At 48.4% G+C, this 24,780-nt stretch overlaps 1 protein-coding gene across 6 annotated transcripts in view; it reads right to left on the bottom strand.

Moving 5' to 3' along the window:
- Nucleotides 1–1,352: 1,352 nt before the first annotated feature.
- CBFA2T3 (CBFA2/RUNX1 partner transcriptional co-repressor 3) overlaps nt 1,353–24,780 on the bottom strand; it is a 58,853-nt gene continuing 35,425 nt past the window's right edge. The window contains exons 3-12 of one of the 6 annotated variants that reach the window (XM_066638002.1): nt 24,450–24,527; nt 20,263–20,504; nt 19,492–19,581; nt 17,167–17,348; nt 15,025–15,275; nt 14,320–14,405; nt 13,157–13,355; nt 11,278–11,346; nt 9,892–10,082; nt 1,353–9,617 (exon numbers count right to left, since the gene is read on the bottom strand). In XM_066638002.1, coding sequence (XP_066494099.1) covers nt 9,303–9,617; nt 9,892–10,082; nt 11,278–11,346; nt 13,157–13,355; nt 14,320–14,405; nt 15,025–15,275; nt 17,167–17,348; nt 19,492–19,581; nt 20,263–20,504; nt 24,450–24,527 — 1,703 coding nt within the window. In that variant the 3' untranslated portion in view covers nt 1,353–9,302. The remainder of the gene's footprint in view (nt 9,618–9,891; nt 10,083–11,277; nt 11,347–13,156; nt 13,356–14,319; nt 14,406–15,024; nt 15,276–17,166; nt 17,349–19,491; nt 19,582–20,262; nt 20,505–24,449; nt 24,528–24,780) is intronic. The other 5 variants (XM_066638004.1, XM_066638000.1, XM_066638001.1 and 2 more) reach the window with 5 other exon arrangements.

Genomic DNA, 24,780 nt, shown 5'->3' with positions numbered 1-24,780 from the left:
AATCATCATGTTGGTTTCCTGGTTGCCCTACTCGGGGCTGTGTATGTAAAGGTGGGGAGAAGGAAACATCTTTTTCTACTCCAAGCTTAATGCATATTTATGTATCATTAATCCACATACATGCAGGACTACCTGTTTCTGGCTATCAACACAAATCAGGTTGCCAGAATTGCAGGGAAGGAAACAAGCTGGAGAACCCCAGCTGGCCCTCTAATTTTTCAAAACACAATGTATTTCATGAGGGTGGGGATGGGAGGGGGGAAGAGATAGAAGGGGCCTGTGTTACACGTTTGTGCCAGGTCTAGAGAAATGCAGTTCGGACACTGGGAGCAGGAGAAACTTGGGATGGACATTTGGTCTCATCCAGCTGCGGGACTCTCCTTCTGTGCTTAGACTAATGGCTGTTCATCATGATGGTTATCTGGAACATTCAGAGGCAGTCTACCACTGAATGCCAGTTGCTGGGGTGCAACAGGGTAGTAGCATTGCTAGCAGATGTGGGCCACACCAGATGACATGCATGAGGGGGCTGACGCTACTACTAGCCCAAATTTTTAAAATCTTGGTATTTTATAATAATGCCATCATATTATATATCAATTGATGCATAATTTCATGAGGAATGCAACGAAAGAAATCATGTTGAAATATCTCTAGTCTATCAAAAATTATAGCAAAAAATCCAGAGGGGTGGAGCAATGGTGCATCACCATGACCACCATCCGGGGCAGTGGCCTGCTCACTGCATGGAAGAAGGTCCATCATGGGTGTGACCTACTGGCCACCTGCATTGGGTGATGCAAACCCTAGTAATACCACTGCAACAGGAGAAGGGTCTTTTCTTCATGCCCTACAGATGGGCATCCTGAAATCAACTGGTGGGATGGAAGGTGCTGGACTAGGTGCTCCTTTGGTCAGATCTACCAGGGCCTCTCTGCTTATGTCCTTACATAAGCCAGGACTATTATCTGCATATAGCAGATGGGTGAGCCAGGCTGTTTTTTCACAGTTTGGTTTTGATATTGTCAAGTCACTTTATTTTTAGGTAAGCTGCCTTGAATGAAGGCCTGCCTGAAGAATAGACAGGATATAAATATTTTAACTAATAAACACACACTAATTTAAGTGCTCAAGGTATGGTGTATGATTAAGACAGATCACAACACAAAAATGAACTCCAGTCTACCCTCCTGCCTCAGGCCTGCCAGTCTTCTCTTGCATGTTTCAGCATCCCAGAAGAATCTGGGTACAAAACCGCCCCCCCCCAACAAAGCTCATCTATTCTTGCATTTGTGCAGATGGATGGATGTGGCAGAAGGACGAGGAAACCGAAGAAAACAGATCCGGTTGGGTGATATTAAATTTTTTTTTTCTTTATTACACGGATACAGAGTTAAGAACAGACGTAACCTGAATCATAATGTTTACAGCTTCCACAGGTCAAACATATAGTACATTTAGAGAAAGCAGGAAACAGCGAGGGAAGAAAGGGACAGCATGCCAAAAAGAAAAACTGAGGAAAAAGAAACACACACACAACCCTCCTATCACGTCGTCATTTCTCTGAAATGGCCACAGAAACCCACAAACACCAAGGGACGAGAAGGGAGGGTGGGGGGTCATGGGTGGTTTTGTTTGTTTAAATTTCTATGATTCTCCTCTCTTTAAAACATCCTCGCAAGCACACACTCCCACACACACACCCTGCCCTTGCACATACCTGTCTGTACAAGCAACTCCCCTCCCTCCTTTCACAACACCCTCCAATTCAAGTATTGCACAGTTCTAAGTGTCACGCCTCCCAAACACCCTGAGAACACAGAACGGTGCATCCCTCTGCCTGTTGGGCACAGAGCCCGGGTTCAGCTGTGCTCTGCCGACAGCTTTTTGAATGGGAGAAGGCCCCCCCCCCCAAAGTGCCATCTCCAGTCTGGATGTGGCGCCCCTTCCAAATGGGAACGGAGTTAGCCTCAAGACCTCAGCCAGCTGGAAAAGCAGTGAGCACTTTGGTACCCCCAGAACTGTGCTGATTAGTTCATATCCGCAAGAGTTGCAAAGGAGTGAGCGAGGGCCAGCCAAGGTTGCTTATTGATTTTTAAAGGGATTTGAATCAAGTTTTCCTCCACTGCCACTCCAGTTTTGCTTTTCTGTTTTTGGCTATGAAACTCAGAGCTGGAGCAGTTCCCAGAATTTGCCCATCTGATGAGGTTTTGCAGAAAGGCTTTAAAGCTAGATTCATAATTGTGTTTATTTTCCACAGGTCCCTCTGTGCTTCTTTTTCTCTTCCTCCCATTCCTTTTGTCAACTCTCAGAGCAAATGGCTTCCAGACTCTGAGGGCCACATCTGATGGTCATCATACAACTGTGTCTTAATCTGTGCGAAAACATAACATGGCAGAAGCATCTCTTTCCAACAGAAAACGTGTGATCCAAAAAAGGTCCTTTCCCCGCATTCTGGTCCCTCAAAGCGTCTTCATGCAAACACTGATCCACATTTTAGGCTTTCCATATTCCATGGTCACACAAATCACCCTTGGGTGTGGTCACCCACATTTTCCAAGTCCATGCCTTCATGGCACATTTTTGGTGGAAACTCAGCTACATGAGCAACATGACCCCTGTAAACAGTATTCACTGCCAACTTGCACTGCAGAGAAATGATGCCACAGAGCACTGGCAGGGAAACCTGCATAGGGGAAGAAGTGGTTGGTGTTGGCAGGCTCATCAGACCGCCTCTTAGCAGGCAGCCCCAAGCAGATGAGGCTTCCAGGTGGAGAGCAGGGCATTTCAGTGGTTGCAAATGAAGTGTTGCAAACAACAGTGTTTGGACCCAGCCACTTTGGACGCTGCGGGGAATGTTCGGTTTCTGCAAACTCTCACCTGGAAAGCATGCTTGGTGCTTCATGTCATGAGAAGCCCAGGGCTATGTGCTTGCAACCATTGAGGCCAGGTCAGGAAAAGGAGCAGCCGGAGCAATGGCCAAAAGTAAGAGGAAGGGGGACGACGACTTAGAAATGGAAGGCAGGGAAAGGTCTCAGGGTAGTCATCATAGGGTGAATATAAAGAAATGGTTTCTTGTGCCTCCAGATTTTGAAAGGGTTGCCCGACCAAGACAGAAGCAAACAAGCCCAGGATGTAGGTTGAGCACAGCATTTGCCATCTTGGCCAGAATGAAAACTGGTCTATCAAGTTTCTAGATCTCAAGAAACTGAATGGCTCATCGGTACCTGGCAGAAATCAACACCAGTTGCCTCTTTCTGTGAATTTTTGTGCATCATACAGATCACATGAATGACACAAGTCCAGGACAAGATGAACACAGTGTCCTTGTTATACTCATTTTTTCAAAAGTTATTGGGACATCATGAGTCACAGTGCAGACCCACATCTTTACATTCACAAGTCTGCTTCAACATGCCAAAACCCTTGGGAAAGTTCATTTCAAAAACAGCCTACAGATACCCACAAGCAGAACTCCAGGATCTGTCTCATATCAACTACGACTCGTTGCATGCAGTCTCAGCTCACTGGCATCTCCTCTTCCTCCATCAGCCAGCACACAGAACAAAGAAGGATGTGCTGTCCTGCAACACTGATTAGGGGTGAGGATGACATGGCCAAAGGTAACAGGACACAGCTTGAAGAGACCCTGCTAGAGCTTCAACCTGGGCATGGAACTGTCTTTAAGAAGCTGTGTCTTCCAGGCAGTTTCTGAACAAAAGACCTGTATGTTCTTTTAGATGAATGAACACACCATCATCTTAGCTCCCTTGGTATGATGGACGCTAGCAATGGGGAGAATATGCAGGTTGCAACTCCACTATTTACTTTTGTCTAAAACTGTGTCAAATAGAAGATAACCACTCCCGGGGGAGATTTTTCTGCACCATCATTTAGAAAGTTACTCAGGGGCAGCCTTCTAGCCCCTTCCAAGCCCATCAACTCTCTGATACAGAATCCTCATGCACTCTGCATGCCTGCAGCCCGTTACTATGCAAGGACTTGTGGGTGAGGTCACTGACATGGATAAGAATAGGCCTCTTCCTTATCTTCTCTTGGGGAGAAATTTTCCGCCCCAAACCAACCAACCAGCTAGGGAGGGAGGGAGGAGGACTTGCAATGGTCAGAAGCTCTTGCAGGTTTCCCTTCTCTTTGCAGCTTCCACACTTAGCAGACCAGCTTAGGGGTCCGAACGATTCTAAGTCCAGATGGGATGCCTCTGGCTCCATCTGCAGCAGGATTCTCCCTTACTGGAACACCACACTCTCACCAAGTGTCCTGCACATACCTTACCCTGAGCAGTCACAGCCCCACACTCTGAACCTTCATTTCACTTGTAAAATCTGGGCCTCCCCCTTAGATCTATGGATGCTACACAAAGTGAGGCTGACACTCAAAGCTGCCCCAGTTTTATGCATCCAGGAATACTGGCACAAATCCTGGGACATATTTGCTTTTCTTTGAATCCTGGCCTGTGAAGCCCTCCATATCGACTTGCCATGTCTGGGACTTTATTAAGCCCAAATGGTTGCTTTGTGTTCTAGGTGGAATACCGGTTTTGTAGCTGGCATGGCAGGAGGTAGACAGATCTAGAACAAGCGGAATGCTGAAGGCAGAAATTTGCAAAACTGAAATGCGCCTGCCCAGTACAGTTTGAAAGAGGGAACCTGATGGCAGATCATGACCAAAAGGACATCTTCCTTGAATGATACACAAACTCTTCCTCTGACCACATCAAAGCTCATACTGGCATTAAACATGGAGGACTGGGCCCCCTGCCCCATCCTGCTTTGGCTTGCGTTGTGGCCACCCTTTTGAAAGCCAGCTTAGCGTGCGGTTTGCTTTTTTAAGGAGTCGGGGTTGGAGAGACACAGAAATGCATTACTTTAAAGCAGTTCAATTTGGGACAAGTATTTGAGGCAACCCCACCCTACCTTTTGGTTTGAACGTACATTTATTTCATTCCTCATCACTTGTTCTATTACCGGGATGGCCAAACTTGCTTAACACAAGAGCCACATACAATGAAACTTCAAATGTTGTTTGAGAGCTGCCAGAGATGTTTGAGAGCCACAATAACTTTAAGAAGCATTTAAATTGTTAAATGTATTTACTCACCTGTAAATATAGCTGTACTTAATGCAGTTCAGGCCGCATTCAACTTAAATTTGAATCCAGTGGACTCTCAATTTATACCTGGTAAGTAATCTCCATATATATATAATGTATGGAGATTATTTCCATATTATAATCTCCAACATATTTTCAAGAGCCACACATTGTGCATGTCAAAGAGCCGGATGTGGCTCAAGCGCTGCGGTTTGGCCACCCCTTGTCTATTGCAGATTCCTAGAGGCTTTTGAAAATGGTGTTATTTACCTTACTCAAAAGTAAGCCCATTGTGTTCAGTAAGACTTAGGTTTACAGCCTATCTTACTTGAAACAAACACCTCGACCACTTCCTACAGGATTTCTGTTTCTCTATGGTTTCTCAGTCAGTTGGAGGTAGTAGTGCCACAAGGTCCAGAGGCAGAGGAGGTGAGGAATGGCCAAAATACAAAAATGGAACAGCCAGGAGGGTCTGAGCATGAGAGAGAGTTGAGGGATTAACAGAACACAGCTGGAGCAGAGGATAGAGACCTGTCCTTCATTCTGTCTGAAACATGCCATTGAGATACGGCCTCTGTTCATGAAATGCAAGAAATAAAACATTATGCATATGTTGGGCTAGAGACAAGCAAGCCTCTCAGTTTTATTACCAGCCAGGGAAGTCTGGATCCATTTTGCCTTCTCTTTGTTTTCACGAAGCGTAAACCTGGAACAGGCAATGCCAGACCCTATGCGTCCCAGAATTGCCACATCACTGTGTGGCCACAGCTAGAAACCCTTCCAAAATTTTTCCTCATCCAAATGCTCCCCAGATTTTGGAGTTTCAAATTACCAGGTCTTGTTCCATTAACTGATCCAGAACTTTTCTGCAGAGAGGGCAGTGTATATGAGCACAGTTTGCCACAACTTCCTTCAGTTCCCCAGCCCTCTGCAATATCAGTGTGCATTGGTAGAACAATGCAAAAAAAAAAAAAAATAGTCTTGGTCATTATCAAACACACGATTGCATCTGGATTCATTTTGTGTGGAGTTTCATGGCCAACACACTACCAGAAGCAAACACACAACAATACCAATCTGAATGCAACTGTAGTGCCTGTTGTCCACTGTTTCACCACTGGCAGGAATGCACCACTGAAACACTGTACAAAAAAGAATCATGATATAGTCACAGCAAAGATGTTTTTCATTGCACTGTTTTATCAATGCCCTGTGAACTCTGAAAATGTGAGGAGATCTGAAGGACTGGGAAGCTAAGGCAAGCACCATCTGCTACAGTTCCAACATTTTCGAAATTCTCTAAGTTAAACTGGAATTCAGGAGTTATGGCATGCAGAGCAGAAGAAAAAGAACAGAAGAGAGTGCCTTCTGCCCTAATGGCCACATTAGGAGACAGTGCAGGGGGGGCTACCCAAATCTGGGGGCTGCCTACATCACCACCACAACCAGTGCTCTAAATGGCTATGGATGAGGCTGCACAGTAAGGAAGCAATAGATGCCAGGAGAATTCGCATTTGGACCCTTTAAGAGGTCTTTGGGCACATGTACAGCAAACGACCAGAACACTGGGACAGAACAAACCCCCAGCAACAGCTTTAAACTGGCCAAGGGACTGAGGTAGGCCCAGCACTTTTGCACACTCTGCCCCTTGCCTACCATCTCACACCAATAAAAATCTCTTCCGCAGTCGAATGCCTCCGTGAAACATAAAGATCAATGCTTTGGCAGAGCACTGTAGTGGTAGAAGTCACTCGCTGCCTCGACATTCCCCCACATGTGGGCACGCACACCTCCTACGTTAGCTTTCTGGGGATAACCCAGAGTGGTGAACCAAAGAAGGGAATGTTGCTCTAGCTGCAAGGCCTGCTGGGGCTGCCCTGTTGCAGAAGACAGGCTGCTAAGAAAAGAGCTGGAGGCCTGTGGCTGAGCTAGCCATCCAGCCCCTCACTCCACATATACCAGTGCAGGGAAAGAGAAGCTTAACTGAACAAAAGTTATTTATGTAGATGATACAGAAGAAGGAGAGTGGAAGGGGTGAAAGAGGGACAAGGCTGAAAAGGAACAAGGAAAAAGAACAAATAGCTTGACTAAGCCCTTGGGCATTTGGGTTGCTGTCAGCGGTGACCCCGCCAGGACCTGTCATTCCTTTGGGGAAGAACAAAAAAGGAGAAAAGACCCCCAGCATTCTGTGAATTCCAGAAAACCAAACCTTCTCATGCTTTGAAAACCTGTTTCCTAACCTTTACATACTTCAGTGGTTGATCTGTTTTTATTATTTGGCAAAACGTCTCTTTATTACCATTATTTATCATCACCATTCTCATTATTATTTGGACCTCTGCAAATACTATATACATTCACATTAAAAGGTACAATATTTATGCCCTGAGCCCATGGCTGGGCAGTCTGTAAGGTTTCCCCCTCCCTGCAGCCGTGCTGTTCCCGCCCCATATTGCACTCCCCTATTCAACGCTTTGTACAATGACGCCCAAGAAATGCAACAAAAATCAACACCGTCTCCTCCTCCAACAAGCATCTGTTGGTTTCCTCCCAGAAATAATTGCAAAACCTGATGGGAATGAATGACAGGAAAACCCAAACCAAAAAGTGAGGCAATGAGAGGACTGAAAGGACCCTACAGAGATGCTGACCACATGACCAGAGAAGACACTTGAAAAAGACAAGACGCCAATGCCAGGGGTATCTACAGGCCATCAAAACAGTCTTCAGAAAGAGAGGGGGGGAAATGACCGACTTCTTTTGATTCTTGTGGGCGTCTGGAAGAAGTCAAGTTGACAATTGCAAGGAGCTGCCTGGGGTTTGGTAGGTTACGGAGAGCAGAGAGAGAGGTAGTGTGAAAGACTCCAGGCAGAAAGTCCTGAGACAGTTACTTTCTGCTCCTGTTCTGAAACACACAAACAGTGGCAAAGAGGCAGAAGATTATCACAGGTTTTTGCTTTTTTTTCTGAAACACAGCTCTCTCTGCAACAGGCCGGGTGGGTGCGTAGGTGGCTGTTTACTTATTTTTAATGCTCTTTGAGAGAAAAAAAAAATGCAACAGATTTATAATCCACCAAGGAAGGGAGCCAGGAGAGTCGCTTCTCCTCACACACATGCAACCACGCATCAGCGCACACGCACAAACAGTGGCGGATTTATTTATTTTTTTGTTTTTGCTTTTATTCTACGAAAAGACTCTTTAGAGATCCCACAGGTGCACATCTGTCCTCCTTCAAGGGTACAGCAGAACAGCGAAGGTCCAAGCGCACGCATGCCCCTCCCACCCCATCCAAGAACGCAAGGAGCAGAGGGGGCCGCCAGCAGGGCTGTGGGTCAGGAGCTGTCCACTTGCTGGACCTGCGCAATGCGCAACTCCTCGGTTCACAGGAAGGTAAATAAATAAAAAGCCCTCAAGAAGTGAGGAGGAAGAGAAAGAAGGGAACCAACCGAACAAAAAAGGAAAAACTTTGGCAGTGGAAAAAAGTTTGGATTCTTTATTTCTGTTTTTGGATTTCCTTTGGAGCAGAGGTGAATCTGGTATCTTCTTGGCTAGCTAGCAAGGTAGTTTACAGGTAAGCTTCCTTCACTTGGTTTTGTTGGGTTCTTTTTGGATTTTTTTTCTTTTCTGTTTTACTTAAAGCCAAAAGAGTTTTGATGTTTTTATCGTTCATTTTTATTTTTTTACAAAAAAGAAAAAAATCTTGCGCTTCTTGTAACTGAAATCCTTTATTCTTCCTGCCTTCTCCCCCCCTCGCCTGTTGGGAAAGGGGGTTTGCTTCCTTTTGTCCTGAAACACATCTCCAAAAGAAGGCAGACACAAGTTCATCTTTGCGTTTTCCTTCCTCCCCCCCATAAGTCAAGATGTGTTATGCTTTGCAGACAAATTCCTCATCCGAAAAAAAAAATTAAAACGCATAAATTCCCCCAAATCAGTAAGAAGTAAAATCATAATTTAAAAAAAAACAAAACTGACGAGTGAACGGAGAAGGTTGGTATTTGCCTTAACTCCACTTAAAGCCCAGGTTTGAGAATTTGTGAGGATTTCGTGTGAGAGAGATAGAGGTCGTTTTAGAGGTCAAATACGTGTCAGGTAGCTGAGGGTATGCATTGAATGCATGTTTATTTTTTTCATTTGGAGAGAGGTGGTAGCAGCAGTGACAGTTGTTGGTCAGTTTCCTTTCCCTTCTGGCTGCCTAGCGGGACGCCGTGTCCAGAGGAGCTGGCGTGGCCGGGGTGCCGGAGCGCGAGGCAGTGGCCGAGCTGGAATCACTGAGGCTGCCCGTTGCTGCCGCCACGCTGGTGATGGAGGTGCTGACAGCAACCACGTCGGGCTGAGCTGCCACCACACTCAGCCCTGCGCCGGCAGAAGAGGCTGCCCCGGTGAGAGTCTGCCCACAGACGTGGTGGTGCTTCTCCCAATCTTTGTGCTGGCAGAAGGAGCCACAGTAGCGGGCGGTGTTGCATCCACTGCACGTCTCACTGGCCTTGCGCCCACAGTTCCAACAGCTCTGCAGGAGAAGGCGAAAGCACACAGGTCAGCGTGGACCGAAAGACAAGCACGGCACAAGAGGCTGTCTTCACCAGAGCCACCGAACACAAGGGCAGCCTCTCCCTCGGTGGCGTTTGCAGTGGGCTGGCAGGCTCAGGTCCAGAGGGAGCTCAATTCATACATTTTAAGAGAGAGAAAGAAACTGAAGGGACCAGCACTGGCCCTCCAGGTCACTACTGTTTCCAGCCCACCACTCTGGGGCCAATATCCACGTTGGGAGAGAGGGTCACTACCTCACTGGAGTCCTCCTGCTGGTTAATGACAGTCAGCGCATCCTCAGAGGCCTGGCGCTTTGCCTCTGCCAAGGCGCGTTCCATCTTGGCCCGCTCCGTCGTGATCAGCTCATGCGCTTTCCGCTCAGCGTCAGACACAGCCTTCTGGAGCTCGGACATGGCCTGCCGCTTCACCTCGTTCACAGCTTCTTCTGAAAGGAAGAGCACAGGGATAGGCGGAAATCATGTAGGGGAGGCTAAGCAAGGCACAGGGTGTGTGGCGAGAGTCGGGGTGGTACTACTGCTGGTGCGGCCACCACAAACCAGACCATTCCGGTCCCTGTGCCAGACCAGAAGCTGGGTCAAGTGGCAATGGCCTTAACTGGAGAGGCAGTGTGGTGTAGTGGTGCTGGACAGGGATAGGGCAGTCCCAGGTTCAAGTCTCCACTCAGCCACAAAGCTCCTTTTGGAAGATCTGTGGGCTGGCCACCATCTCTCAGTATGACCTACTTTGCAGGACTGCTGTGAGGGTAAAAGGCACCCATATACCACCCTGAGCTCCTTGGAGAATGGGGTGGGAAAGAGATGGCTGGCAAGCCAATAGTCCCCTGCCTCATGAGCCTCCCCTCAAGCTCACAGAGGAGGCCTTCCTCTTTTATCCTTGCCATGAGTCCCTGAAGTAGGTTACATGGAGAGATGGAGACTAAACTCCACTCAGGAGCATCATGGCTTAGCACCAGTTTGCACTCAACATTTCTTCCAAGTAGAACTTGGAAGTAGAATCTTGCCTGCTGCCTTGTGCTCACAGAGAAAGTCTTGGAATGCAGTCGGGCCAGAGCAGCCTCATTGCAAAACCCATGGCCAGCCCATCCATGAAGCCAACTGAGAGAGTCAGCACAGGTAGCAGGTTAGGGGGGGGGTGCCCACCTCCATCTGCCCACTCGGTTCCTTTGGGCTTAATCCAGAGAGCAGGTCAAGGAAGAGAAGAAGAGGGAAATGGCATGGCAGAGAAGCCTGGGGAATAGTGGTGGGCTCTGTCTTCCACACTTCCTTTTCTGCTCTGTCTCCATTTGCCCTTTCCGGTCCAAGGAGCAGAAGTGTAGAGGCCAGGACACCACCAAATTTGGGGGGGGGGGCAGCATTTGCCACACTGCACTCAGTCCTAGGAGGACTTTGGCTGGCCCTTCCAGTGTCCCCCGGCAACATCAGAATGTCATATTCTGATGCCTGTTCTTTCTGGGTGTTCAATGCAGTCAGCCCAGACAGTGTGCCCCATTCTTGGTCCCTTTCATGAGGCAAAGGTCCAGCAATGACACAACTGACTGATTTCTGGCTCCAGTATGCAGGAACCAAACTGGGAAAAGAAACAAAACAGAAAGTATGCTTCCCCACTTCCCACACACTCACCAGCCTTCCTCCAGATTTCCTCAGGCATGTAGCCAGACAGGGGCCTGGACACAAACTCACGGTGAGCATCTGGAAAAGACCGAGAGAAGATTCTGTAAAAATGTTTAATCCCATTGATTCTAGCCAAGCGTAGCAACTTCCTCAACAGAGCACCAAAACTACTGAAAATCTGACTATGCCTCCAGCTGGTCAGTGCAAAGTTATCAGCTTCTGAGGGATAAAGGAGGCCTAAGGTGGGATTAGTGACAAGGAGCCCAGCTGCACCTGTGCAGAGCCACGGGACAAGATGCTAGTCAGCAAAGGGTGCACAGAAGCAACAATCGCCCCCTGAAGTGATCCTCCTCTATCAGGCTAAGGTTCCCTCTAGCCCAGTGTTTCTCAACCAGCGATATAGGTACTGGCAGTGATAGTTGAGGTGGTGTCTGGTGGTAATCAAAAGACCCTAGACATCTGTCACCTGGCAGCGAGACCAGGAACATGAAGCAACAAACAGTGGCAGGAGTCTCAGCTCAGCAGACAGAGCTCCAAAGCACCTTTTCCATGCTTGAAAAAGTCCTCCTGTCTACTTTGAGCATCTTACTGGTCTTGGTAGCATTGTATCTGGCCTCCCAACCCAGAAGTAACTGGTAGTTACTTCTGATGGTACATCAAATAGGGGAACCATGTGAAGTGTTACAGCGGAGGACAAACCTTGAGAAACACTGTTCTAGCCCAATATCCTGTTTCCAGCAGTAGCCCACAAGACAGCCAATGGGTAACCTACAGACAGGCAGCAGCCCTCTCCTGCTGTTGCCCCCCCCCCCAGCAGTTGGTATTCTGCCGCTCATCATGGGAGGCTCTGTGCAGCCATGGATCAACCTCCCCTGTTCGTCTCATCCCCTGTTCAAGTCATCTAAGCTAATGGTCAACTGCATCTTGTAGCAACAAGTTCCACAAGCCAATTAGGCATTCCTTGGTCCTGATTCTCCTGCTCCATTGATTTCACCAGATGACACTCCTCACTCTACTCCCGTTCAAGTATCGTGACAAAAAAAGAAAAGTTATTTTTTGGGTCTACTTTTTCCGTATCTGTGCCCAGCCATAGAACCTCTGGTTTCAGGATAGTCATGACAGATTCTGAGGCTGGAGGACTTGGGCCATAGTCTTGGGCACACAGAGGCAGGAAGGGGAGAGAAATCTACCCCTGGAGATCAGGAGCTTCCAACAATTCCTCTTCTCACTCCCCAGCCCTTCCTTCCCACTCTCTGGTATCTGCATCTCAACAGCATGAGAAAGTGATTGAAAGGCTCTGTATATGTTGCCTGGAGCCCAGCAGCAGCCCTAGGCACCTTACTTCATGCCAGGGCTGGATCCTTGCTGCTCTACAGCATAAGCCAGATAGTGGCTAAGGCCAGTACTGCAGCTCATTAGTGCAGTCAGAACAGATCCAATATGAGCCCAGGCAGGCTTGTGTAAGAATTGCTGCCACAGGCTTAGTCCCGAAGTCCAAGCAATTTATCAGATGTAGTCACTGCTTTAGAGGCCTTTCCTTTCTGAATCTGCTTCCTTGGATGAAGCTTTCACTCTGTGGGGCTTGAGTTCCCGCCTGCCTTGGTCTATGCTTTCTGCTTCTGAATCCTGACCTGTGTCTTTCCTAGGCCATATGGCTCCCCTCAGATCCCCTGTACTGGCAGCCAGTTTCCCCGCCGTCCCAGAGCCTGGCTCCTTGCAGGAGTGACAGCCAGGTCAACAGGCCACTACCTGCGAAGTCCTACCCAACAGGGACCAACAAAAGCCTGGAGCCAGCCCCGATGATGGTCACCTTGCCATGCATCGCACCTGTGGCAAAGCTGTGTGTGTTCCTCCCCCATGCAAGCCCACCCTGCCCCAGCCTTGGTACCTAGAGGGGGCACCTCTGTGCTGGCAGTGCTGTTGTGGGGGCGGGCACCAGCGCTGGAGCCCTTCTTCATGTCCTCAGCATCGCTGTAGCGGCGGATCCAGTGGTTCAGCTCCTCGCGGTCGGCCTCCTGGCAGCGCCGCAGCACAGTGAGTGAGCGGCGGGTCTTCTCCACCATGTCCATGATGCAGTTCAGCAGCTGCTGGGTGGAGGAGGTATGTCAGGTTTCAGGCAGCTGGGCTCTGGAGGCCTCACCTGCAAGCTTGCCCCCAAGCAGTTTGCTGCCCTTTTGCCTGGGTGATCTACCTCACAGGTTGGCTGGGAGAAGCAATGTGGCAGCAAGAATGAACAGCACATGTGACTATGTTTCCCCATCTCCTTCTGCCAGGGATCTTTCACTACATGGTGTCCCAGTTGTGATGCAAAAAGGAGAGAAGACCCTGCAGCTGCAGGTATGTTGGGATTCCCAGTGCAAGGAGAGGAAGGCTCAAGGGACCCCAGAAGTATGGATATCTGCTGTCCAATCACTTGATTTTTTTGAAAGGTTTGTTGAGGACAGGTGTTTTATCCTCCAATTTCCTACTCACTGGAGCAAGGAGAGTTCCCTTTGCAGTCATGCAACAGTCTCAGCCATTGGGTACACACAGGCATCTTTCCCCTGCAGTAACTGGCAATGAGGGAACCCAAACTGTGTGAGCAATTCCTCTCCAAGAGAATCAGGGTGAAACCCAAGGGAAAGGCCTTTTCACTCGTGGCACCCTGACTGACATTCTCCCCAAGTATGATTGCCTCTCAATCCCTTCTCTCTCACTTGGGCCACGGTGCCAGGTAAAATGCTCTTTTGTTTGCCCAACAAAAGATGAATTCCATTAATTTTAATGGAATATAACTGCATTGCACCCAGCTTCAACTGAGTTAATTGCTCTGTATTTGTTGTTTTTAGCCTGTTGAAAGCTACTGTGATGAGCATTATGAACCTTGATGACTGCAATCCTATACACACTGACTTGTGCAGGACTAAGGCCCACTGAACATATTCGGGATTTACTTCCAAGTAACCATGCCACTTTAACATGACTATTCAGATTTTCCCCTTCGTGATTCCATCCCCCCAATGCAGCCTTCACTCCCTGCCCACAATCTGGGCAGCAGGAGTTGATACGTACATTGTTGAGGTGTTTCCATTCCTCAGCCCACTCTCTGTCCGTTAACCGGTGGTCGATCACTTCCTCCTGCCGGGAACTGTGCACAGCTGGGGGGGAGAACACACCTGTGAGTGAGGCATATATACCTCTTGTACTGGCCTCAGGCCTCATGAGGAGTGGGGAGATTGCTGCAGAGAGCAGAGGGGCACGTCCCATGCAAAACATGACCCAGAACAACTTGGTCCTGGTGTTGCCTCTTTCCTGACTTCCTCTGGAACCAATACTGTCCAGGGCGAGGGTTCACAAGACACCCCATCTTATTGGGGCCTTGAAAGAAGTCACCAAAAGTGATTTGAGGCTCAAGGGGCATTTTTCCTCTCTCTAGTGTGCCACGTGATGTTCAGCCTGGGGCTTCATGCACTGGGACAGCTCATTTTGAACAGAAGCAAACAAGAGTGTGGGCAATAAGACTTGGGGATGACTCCTGCAGCAGTTCTTGCCATCAGCACTGGATGTTTGCAAGCAGATACCCCCATTTTCATGCATGGAGGGCCTACCACGGGTGCAGCTGTTGCTTACGACAATTGTGTCTAAAAAGCAGTCGCCTTCCGACGTCATAGGTGAGGCAATCAGCAATGTGCACCTTATTATCTTTGCCTGCTGCCCAGGGGCACCTGTGCTCCTCAGGCCAACCAGGTGGGTGGCACTCTGCAGCAGATCCCGTACCAGCTTGTCGATGGCGCTCCCGGAGCTCCCGAGGGTCGGGGTGCCGGTAGGTGTCCCGGTAGTGGTGTGCTATGGCCATGTCCTCTAGGCGGTAGTGCTGGGGAGGGGGAGCAGTCGGGTGGGGCAGCCCGTTGGGCTGATGGCTAAGCCCATTGCTGGGACTGTAGCGCTGGGCAGGGCTCATGGTGCACGGCCTTTTGCTGAGGTGTTCGGAGTGCAGGGGGTCCCGCTCGAAGCCATTCTCTTTGGTCCTGTCCCAGAACAAGAGAAGAAGAAGATCAAGATTTTTGATGGGGTGCAGCAATGCTACATGCAGAGTTATTTGATTCTGTACTGTTATTCAGAATTACATATATCTATATTTCACAGCAATTTACAATAATCAAAACCAAATCACGATACATACAATAATTATTAAAAATGTATAATACAATTTAAAAAAAAAAAACCCTGACAAATGAAACCCAGTAGCAACAACAATTGCAGAAAACTAATAAAGCAGCGGTTCTCAAACTTTTTTGCATTGGGACTTACCTAAAAAAAGTTTCACTTTACCAGCCACTCAAACTTCTGTGGCTATAATGGTGATTGGGCAGAAGTGCTCCCCCCCACCCCCAGTAGCAGGTTGTTTAACATTTTGAGGCACATAGCTTAATCTGCCTTGTCAATTTCGTGAACCACCAAGAACTGGGTTGTGACCCACTGGTGGACCACAGACCCACAGTTTTGAGAAGAACTGTAATGAAGAGCAGGAGATGACTCACAGCACAATCCTTTGTCTGAGAAGTAAGCTCAACTGAGCTCAATGGGTCTTACTCCTAGTTAAGTGTGTACAAGATTGCAGGCTAAATGTTCAAGCACACCTAAAAGAAAGGAAGTTTTCACATGCCTTTCAGAGGCCAGCAGGCAGGAGATAGTACACTACAGGCTTCCCTTAGAAGGAGTTTCCTAGCATTGGGACCGCTACCAAAAAGGCTTGGTAGAGGCTGAACAGCCTGCCCATGAGAGGGACTCTGGAGCAGGATTTCATCAGAAGGTCTTAAGTGCTGGGAGAACCTTGTACAGATAGTGGCGAGTACAGCAAATGTAGTACTTAGCCCCAACATCTAGAGATACTAGCCTTATTTTCATGGCACTATATCCATGTAGAAGTATACATCATTCTACTGGAAAACCAGGACAAACTGCAGGGTGAGAATACTGTCCCAGTGGCATAGCTAAGGCATCTAGCACCCAGGGGCACAATATTTAATAACCCCCATGCATCATCTAAGAGGCCTCTGAAAGGTACTTCCTTCTGAGACCTGGGGGGTACTGCATACTATCTGAGACCCTGAGTACCACACCTTGAGGGGGTGTCTTAGAGGCCACCAAAATGCACTTCTAGTTTTTGGAGGCCCTCTAACACACACCCTCAAGATGAGGAATGTGGGGCAATGTACCCACCTGGCCCCCTTAGCTATGCCACTCTATCCAGTTCTATGTGCATTGATTCCATGCAGGCATTCAAGTGACCATGCATAGAAACGCCTCCCCCCCATGTGTTCAATTGCCCTGGCTCCGTTGTAGAAACAGAACCACTTCCTTAAGAGAAACAGGTGAAGATTTTACAAGTAGAGCACCAGAAATGCCCAGAGCCCACTCCTTCAAACCACCTTCTGTCTCTACTCTTAGGCTGTCCACATCATGGTCAGCAGCTGCCACTTCACATGCCTTGGCAAACATTCTCATAGGTCAACATGGCATCCTGAACTCAGGACAGAGACATTCTTTTGCCAGTTGCAAGCAGAAGAGTGAGGTGAAGCCACACAAACAGTCCTCTTAGGGCAAGCCACTTCTCAGAACTGTGGTGAGGACACCAAGGACAGACTACATTTGCTCCCAGTGTGGAAGGGATTGCCACTCCTGAACTGGCCTTTTTAGCCACACTAGACACTGTTCCAGAACCACTTTTCAGAGCGCAATATCATAGTCTTCTGAGACTGAAGGATGCCAATGATGATGAGGTGAGGACCCAGGTGCATCAGAAAGACGTGACCAAGCCTCAGGTAGATTCAGCCCAGCTCGCTTCTCTGCCAACCTAAACCTTCCCCTTCTGCCTTGATGTTCCCCCCGCCCTGAGTGGTATTAAGGCCCCCGTACCTGTCTGGCGTTCTCCTCTTGCCACTCTCATTGACCTCCAGCAGCAGTTCTGAGGAGTCAATGGGTGAGGAAGCATTGGCGTCCAGGAGAAGTTGCTCGTGCTGCGCCAGGTACTGGGCAGGCGTCTGCTTGGCCAGGCGGGCGCAGTGGAGGAGCTCACGTTGCAGTAAGGGCAGGTTGGCCTGCAGCAGGGGCAAAGAGGCAGAAAGATCTCCTTATCTTTCAAGATAAGGTTGGTTGCAGCACCTGGACTTGGCTCTAGGCTGGGCTGGGCTGGGCTCTGCCTGCTCCATTGGCTTTTATTTATTTAGAAGCTTTTAAGAGCTGCCCTTCAACCCAAATGGTGAAAAGGATAATACAATACAATAAGAGTCATTCAGCAAAACAATATAGGACACAGAAAAGCAGCAGCATTACACTTTTTAACAAAAAAAAAGAACAAACTGTAAAACAAAAATTAAATCCAATTATTCACATTCTGGAGCAGGGGTGACAAACTCATTTCATGTAGTGGATTAAATAGCATTCAGGGTGCTTTCCGAGGACCAGAAATGACATCTTTAAGCAGGAAGTGATGTCATTAAGCCAATAATAGCCAGAAATAAGCATTTTGTTTTCAAATAGAAACTCATTAGCTGCAAATGACAAGAGAGAAAATGTGCAAATCTTGTACAAAATTTAAAGATACGAGAGAGCCCAATTATAAAGCTGGGAGAGCCCATTTATAATGGGGGCCAGATAAATGGCTTCTGGGGGCCTCATTTGCCCTGTGGGCCTTATGTTTGACACCCCTGTTCTGGAGTGTCTCAGCAAACTTAAAAAAAAACACACTGCGTTCACCTCACACCACAAGGACATCAGAGGGTCACTAGCAAGCCCCCCTGGGGCAGGCATCATTTATTTCACTCAGTTTTTATACTGCTTATCCAATAGATCAAAGTGGCTTACAAAGTATTGATGAGAACACCACAAAGAGATTTAAAACAGTTCATGAAACAGCAGCATTAAAACCAATATACAATTGCAGAGTTGGGAAATCATTGCCAAAGAAAGTTATGGTTTTAGCATCTTCCTAAGAACTGCAGCTGTGGGAGAAGTCCTCTAGGAGTAAAAGTGACAAGACCAGAGACTCAGTGGTATAGTCAATTTCAAATGGTCTTCCATTCTGTGGAACTGGAGGGAATGCGGGCAAATGAAGTCATAGGGAAACAGATCACAAGCCCTTTTCTTCTACGGTGGGGGGGGCCTCCCCAGCACATCTGTACAGAGAACAAGTTACTAATGAAGGATCACAGAGTTAAGGGAGGTGGTTGCTCCCTCTGCTCTGGAGAAGCATAGCCTCTGATGACGGCACCCAGTGGCTCTGCTCCAGGGGAGTCAGGGATGGCCTTGTGGCCCAGTGAGGTCATTCCCACCACAGATACTCCTGCTTGTTTGTGCAACAGGAAGTGTTTGTAAATATACTCCCCCCCTTAAGCCCCCACCCAGCAAGTTTCTCACGCAGCTCCGACCCTGAGAAGAGCATCCACAGAAGCAGAAGCAATTAAGCCGTCAGTGGAGCTCTTGCCATCGGCCAACCCTGGTTTCCTATTTAGGCAGCTGATCGGCAGCCAAATCCCCATCTGTTGAACATGTTAGAGCGCAAGCTGATGAAATGCACCACTGTGGATTCCAGGGCAGCAAACATCCCCTCCCTCCCCCTTCCTCTCCCTCCCGCCTCTACATTTCAAGAAAGAAAAACAATAAAAAGAAAGAGCTTCTCTGGGAAAGGCATGCTGGGGGCTGCCTGGTTGCAGTTAGTGTAATGAAAAGCATCTGGAGCCCAGGGTGGAAAACAGCTGGAAACAGGGTGCTGGGGAGTAGAAGAGCCAGCAAGGAGAAGACAAGGAGGTTTGTCAAAGGGTTCCTTTCTGGTCGGAAATGCCGAATCTCTCACCAGACTGGCAGGAAGGCGCTAGGTTTGTGGGCTGCCCCCAAAACTCTGCCAAGAGGAACCACAATGGGGGGGGGGGAGGATTTACCTTTTTCCCAGCCTTAATTTGACTTAACAGTGCTGCAAAACAGCTCCAGAGCATGTGAAACAACAACATGTAATCATAACATTAAAGAGATTTCTCTTGGAACATGCCAAGTCCCTTCTTCTTTCCAGATGAGAAAAATCTACTCAAAAGGTTTGCTTCTCTGACTTGTAAGCCTCATGTCCTAATCCTAGAGAGGCAAAGGCTCGTCATGGCTATTTGACGATAAAGGAAAAAAAATTAACCCTTCACATACTCAGAGGCAGCCTGTCTTTTCCATTGTCCCTACACCAAACAAAGGGCCTACCTTCAAGAAAGGGATGACAAAGGGACGCAATGGAAAGTTGGTGGCCTCTTGGAGCTTGGAGTGGAATTCCTCAATGGTCAGGGTGTTATTCTGAAAGGGCAAGGCAGCAACCAGTCAACAGAACTGAAGACACAGCCAAGGACACACTAATGTTACATTTAGGTCCAAAAATCTAGGAAGGGCACTCCAGCCACTAAAGGGCCCAGTGGTTGCTCGTGTGCCTTTAACAAGGGCAAAGAAATGTTGAGCTGCACCGGCCACCATGTCCCAGCACGAATGAGAAAAGCTGCACTTTAGAATTCTCTCTTTTATGCAGCTGGTAAAAGCACAGGAACTCTGTGTTCTTTGCATCTGGCCACGCTGCACTCTGCAAGAATATCTGAGAAACTCAGCAGGAGGGCTTGAAGACAACAGTTCTCTGCCATTGTTGTCCCCAGCAACCAGCACTGAGGTAGAGGTGCCTCTGAACATGGAGGCTCCATGTAACCATCACAGCTAGTTGATCAAGCTGCCATCATAGGCCTATCCTATCAAGAATAGACCAGTCCTATTTTGGCACTTGCACGTTAAACATTTTTTCAGGACATGTGAGAAAGAACCTGCTCAGGAGGAGTTGCAAGATTTTAAAAAAAATAAACTCAAACTTTAATCTGCTATAACATCTCCCCTACAGCAGCAGTTGCCAAATAACAGTCAAAGGGCTGCAGAACAAAGAGGACCAGAACACCCACAACAGAACTCAAGAGGGCAAAGCGACAAAGTGACACTCACCACTAGGCCCAGCACCAAGGTGCGGACACGCTCCCCGATCTCTGGAGAGATGTCATTGCCAAATTGCTGCAAGGTGGTGAGGAAGCGTTTCAGTTTGCTGAGCTGGCGGGCACCACAGGCTGGAGGGAGTTGGTGATTGGAGAGGGAGGCGGTGGAAGAAGTTGCAGGCCCATTGCTGAAGCCATTGGGAGTGGAAGGTGCGCCATTGATAGCAGTGGGAGAGTGGCTGCTTCCATTCATTACTGCAACACAAGAAGACGATGGTGAGTTAAGCCTTGCTGGAGCCAACCTGAAGCCCACCCAGCCCGGCATCCTGCTTCCCACAGTAGCCAGCTAGATGCCACTGGCAAGCCTCCAAGCAAGCTATGAAGGAAACAACCACTATTTGGAGGTAGACTACCCCAAAACATGGAGGTTCTAGATTACCATCATAGTTAATGGTCATCAATACACCTCTCCTCTCCCAAGAAGTTGTCTAAGGGCACAATCTTAACCAGGTCTACTTAGAAGTATGTCCTATTTTGTTCAATGGGGCTTACTCTCAGGAAAGTGTGATTAGGATTGCAGCCTCATTCTCTTTTTTAAAATGTCATCTACACTAATGGCCATCATCACATCTTGTGGCAATGAGTTCCACAAGTTATGCAAATAAAGCAGCTCATCAGTTTCGTGACTCACACTGACCCTGAGCTGAAGTATCACAAGTGACTGAGGAAGGGAAAAGAGTAACAAGGCTGTGCATGATGTTTCATGCAGCTTTGCAGACCAGTATTCCAAACCCGTTTGCCTTCACCTCCTTGCCCTTCCTCTTCCAGCTCGGAGAATGTGGATTCAAAGCAGCCCCAGCATATTCTTATTTTATGTTCTGGACTACTCTTCCTGAGAAATGAACTGCAAGGATCCTGTCATGCTTCTATGTCACACAGGTTTGCTCTATAAGGTGTCACTCATGAGGGGTGGGGTTCATTAGGGCAGATCAAGTAATCAGCTGTGGGGTCAATAAGCCAGCTGCACAAGATCTTGATTGGAGGGGGACCTTCAAAGAGATGATCCTTTGAAGCTGGTGCACCTTGACTCAGTCAAGCCATTGCCTGCTATTCCCTAAGTGGTAGCAGCTGTCTTGAATCTGATGGAGATCTTTCCCAACACCTGTTCCTTGAGATCTCTCAACTGAAATTTCAACCTGGAACATCTGAATATAAAAGTTTGCTCCCTATAGCAACAGGGTCATTTCCTTTGAAGAACTACAGAGTAACAAGCTCAGTCCATGGGAGCAAACTTTGCAGAAGCCTGCAGGGGAGATGAAGAGAATTGTGGAATGCATGAGAAATTAGTGATAGAAAATACCTGCTTGTCCCACACACTCAACTTGCTGAAGCACCTAATGAGCGGGATATGGAAGTGTGAGATCTATCAGGCGCGTAGGTGACAGAAAGTGAAAGGGGTTGTAAACACTCTAGGGAATGGGATTGGGCTTCAAACTAATTCTAACAAATCCAAGAACCAGGATGAAAGTCAATCTAAGACAAAATGGGAACTCTTGGGGGGGGGGGGAACACCTGATATTCATGCTTTAAAACAGACAAGGTCTGGTTACATGATAGCGGCACTGTTGAAAAAGAAAAAGTAAGGGAAAGGATATAGTGGACCACACAGAATGGGCAGCAGTTGGAACAAATAGAATGGGAGGCAGTAGAACTGCTTTGGGGGCTGGAACATTGAGGCCAAAATGAGGAAGGTGGTTGGATGCCACCTTTTTGCACCACAGAATATTCAAAGGAGGCTAAAGAAAGATGATCACTCAGTGGGAAGGGACCTAGGAGGAAATCTGAAGAAGTTGGACCTGCAGGTTGTGAAGAATTAAGGTCAAAGAAGGAAATAAGATCAGTAGGGTTGGATCAGGGTGGTTTGGGGGGCTTTGGTTTTTCCAGCCAGCTGGATTTCCTCAGCTTCTGTGCAACTGCAAATATGCATTCATTTAAGATAACTGACAGATGCAAACAAGCTGCAGACATGGAATATTTTTCCCTCCCTGTCTGTCCAAAATTGAGCAATGATGAAGATACCCTTCTCAGTTGGGTTTCTCCATGCCCTACAGAATGCATGAGGGATGAAATTAGCATTAGTTATTTAGCCTGAGGGTGGAAAATTTAGGTTAAATGCTAGCAAGTCCAGTTTAACCACAACAGCAGGAAGTGGAAACAACTTCCTAAGTCAGGTTACTACTAATTGTAGGCCAACCCACACTGATGATATCCCGTGCAAGTCATGTTGAAATGAGTGGGACTTGGGCAGAGAACATGCCTGGTGGATTGGGCCCTGGCTGTTTTATGCAAGAGGAACACAAGTCATGCATGATTAAGGTGCGATTGGCTCTGCCCTAGAAGTCAAGCTAGGCTGGCAGATCTTGGAAGCTGTTTGCAACTCTAAATATTGTGGAGGAACAAAATTTGAAGATAGTCTCCCTGGAGAGTCCTGCCACTGTGTCCTTTTACGCACATGTCCCGTCCCCCCCTTCCTACCCTAAAGCAATCAACAAGAGATGGAAACTCTGCCCACAACAACATATCACTCCATACTGAAACAGAAATAACATGTTCCCAGACGGCGAGGAACTGCTCCTTGCATGCATTTCTCAACTGGAAGTAGGTTTTAAGGTGGCGTGACCAAGGCAGTGAGGGGTGGGGGGGAGGGCTATTTATTTTGATCCCCTCTCATCTCAGGTGTTGCAGGTTTTTCAACCCCCACCTGTTTGGTGGAGGAATGCCTGCATTGCTCAAAGACAACTCCTTCTCCTTCCGTTTCCAGCCCCAGGGTGGGAAAGGGGGTCACAAACTTGCCTAGCACAGACCCATCTCTGGCTTAGAGGGCTAGCCCCAAATTCCAGCATCCTTTCTGGACACAGAAAAGTCCTGAATGGGTGCCAAAACACCCATGCCAAGGCTCGGTCATCACTAACCTTTCCCACTGTCAGGACACCTCCTTGGGAAGCCGCAGAGCAGAGGTTTTGCCGTTTTTTCGCAGGCTACTCCTCAGTCTCTGGCCAGGCGAGAGTGGCCGCTTGCTAAAGAGGTGCCCAAAATAGCCACTTGGCCACAACTGCTTTTATTCCAGCGACAGGTGTGTTACTAAGTTAAACTCCACACATGTCCCTAGCCCCGACACTTCTTCTGGGGATGGAGACTGCATCCGTGGGTCCTCCTCAGTGACAGAGGGTGGGAATTGGAAAAGTGGGGCGGGGGGGGGGCTGGAGGGCTGTCAATTGCATGGCCAAACTGGCCTGTTGCTTACACAAGGGAAGCAATGGATGGTGCCCTGGCAGGGCTGCGCATGGGCTTGAGTTCCTGGAAGGTGTGTGGATGTCTCAGAAGCCAAGTGTATGAGAACTAGACAGGTTGGAGTCGGGCATTCAGGCATTTACACCCTGAACACATGAAATGGTCTTATCCAGAGCAAGATCCCTTATCCAATCCAGCCTCTGACAGATGCTTCAGAGAGGCTTTCCCCATCACTTGCTACCTGACCCTATTTTAACTGGAGGATTGAACCTAATGTAGTGGCAAGCATGCTACCACTAAGATCTTTTGTTTCTCGTTACCTGATGCAGAGCACATGCCATCTCCACCCCCTCCACCCCCCGCCAGCACTGGGACAAGATACAACTTGTCAGGATTTGAGTTATCTTCCTGATGATGTTTTTATCCCACCCATCCTTCAGGGACTTCAGGGCACAGACGTGGCCCACCAATCCCTTTTCCAAGACTGCAAGGCAGGGCAGCCCTTGAGAAAGCAACTGGCCCAGAGCTGCTCAGTGAACTAAGTGGGGAGCTGAATCTCATGGATTCATTGGAGCTAGCCTGCTCTTTGGCTACAGGCTTTCAGTGGGACCAATAACAGAAACAGCTGCTTCAGTGCATGTCCGAAGCAGTTTTTGCTCCTTGCTGTGAAACCACAGCCCTCCTCCTCCTCTGGGATCAAGAGACAGAACCTGGGAGCAAGGTTTCCTCAGTGCCTCTCTCACAGCAAACATCTGCTCGCTGCAGGAGCTCCTGGACTGACACCTTTGTGGCAAGTCACAGCAGTGCCATCACCCAGTGGCTCCCACCCTCCCAGTGCTATCAAGGGGAAGAGAAGTGGAGCTATAGCCTCTGCGTCTCTCACTGGCGGGCGAGTTTCATCTTACTTACAGAGACACACCATGGACCATTTCAAGCAACCATGAAAACGGCCGCGGGGCAGAAACATCGGGGGCCCAGCTTCGCGATCTGCAAGCAAAATAAAACACACGCTATCAGGAGAGACCAGAGGCAGCGGAGTGCGTTCCTCAGTCCCTGAGCAGGGGGTGGGGCTGGGCTGCCAAGTGGCCAGGGACCGGCACTGTGCTTGTGTCTTAGTGAGGAGGAGCGAGAGTTGTCCGGGTTTCATTACATTGGCAAAGGTCCCATCTTCAAGGTGGTTGGGTGGCAATATGGCTGCATCTGCAAATGGGGCGAACCTCAGGTTGCGCCTTAGAGACAA

This window comes from Tiliqua scincoides, chromosome 9 (assembly GCF_035046505.1).
Source record: "Tiliqua scincoides isolate rTilSci1 chromosome 9, rTilSci1.hap2, whole genome shotgun sequence".
NCBI lineage: Eukaryota > Metazoa > Chordata > Lepidosauria > Squamata > Scincidae > Tiliqua > Tiliqua scincoides.
The sequence above is the reverse complement of the archived record's forward strand: the minus strand, read 5'-3'. Positions and strand labels throughout refer to the sequence as shown.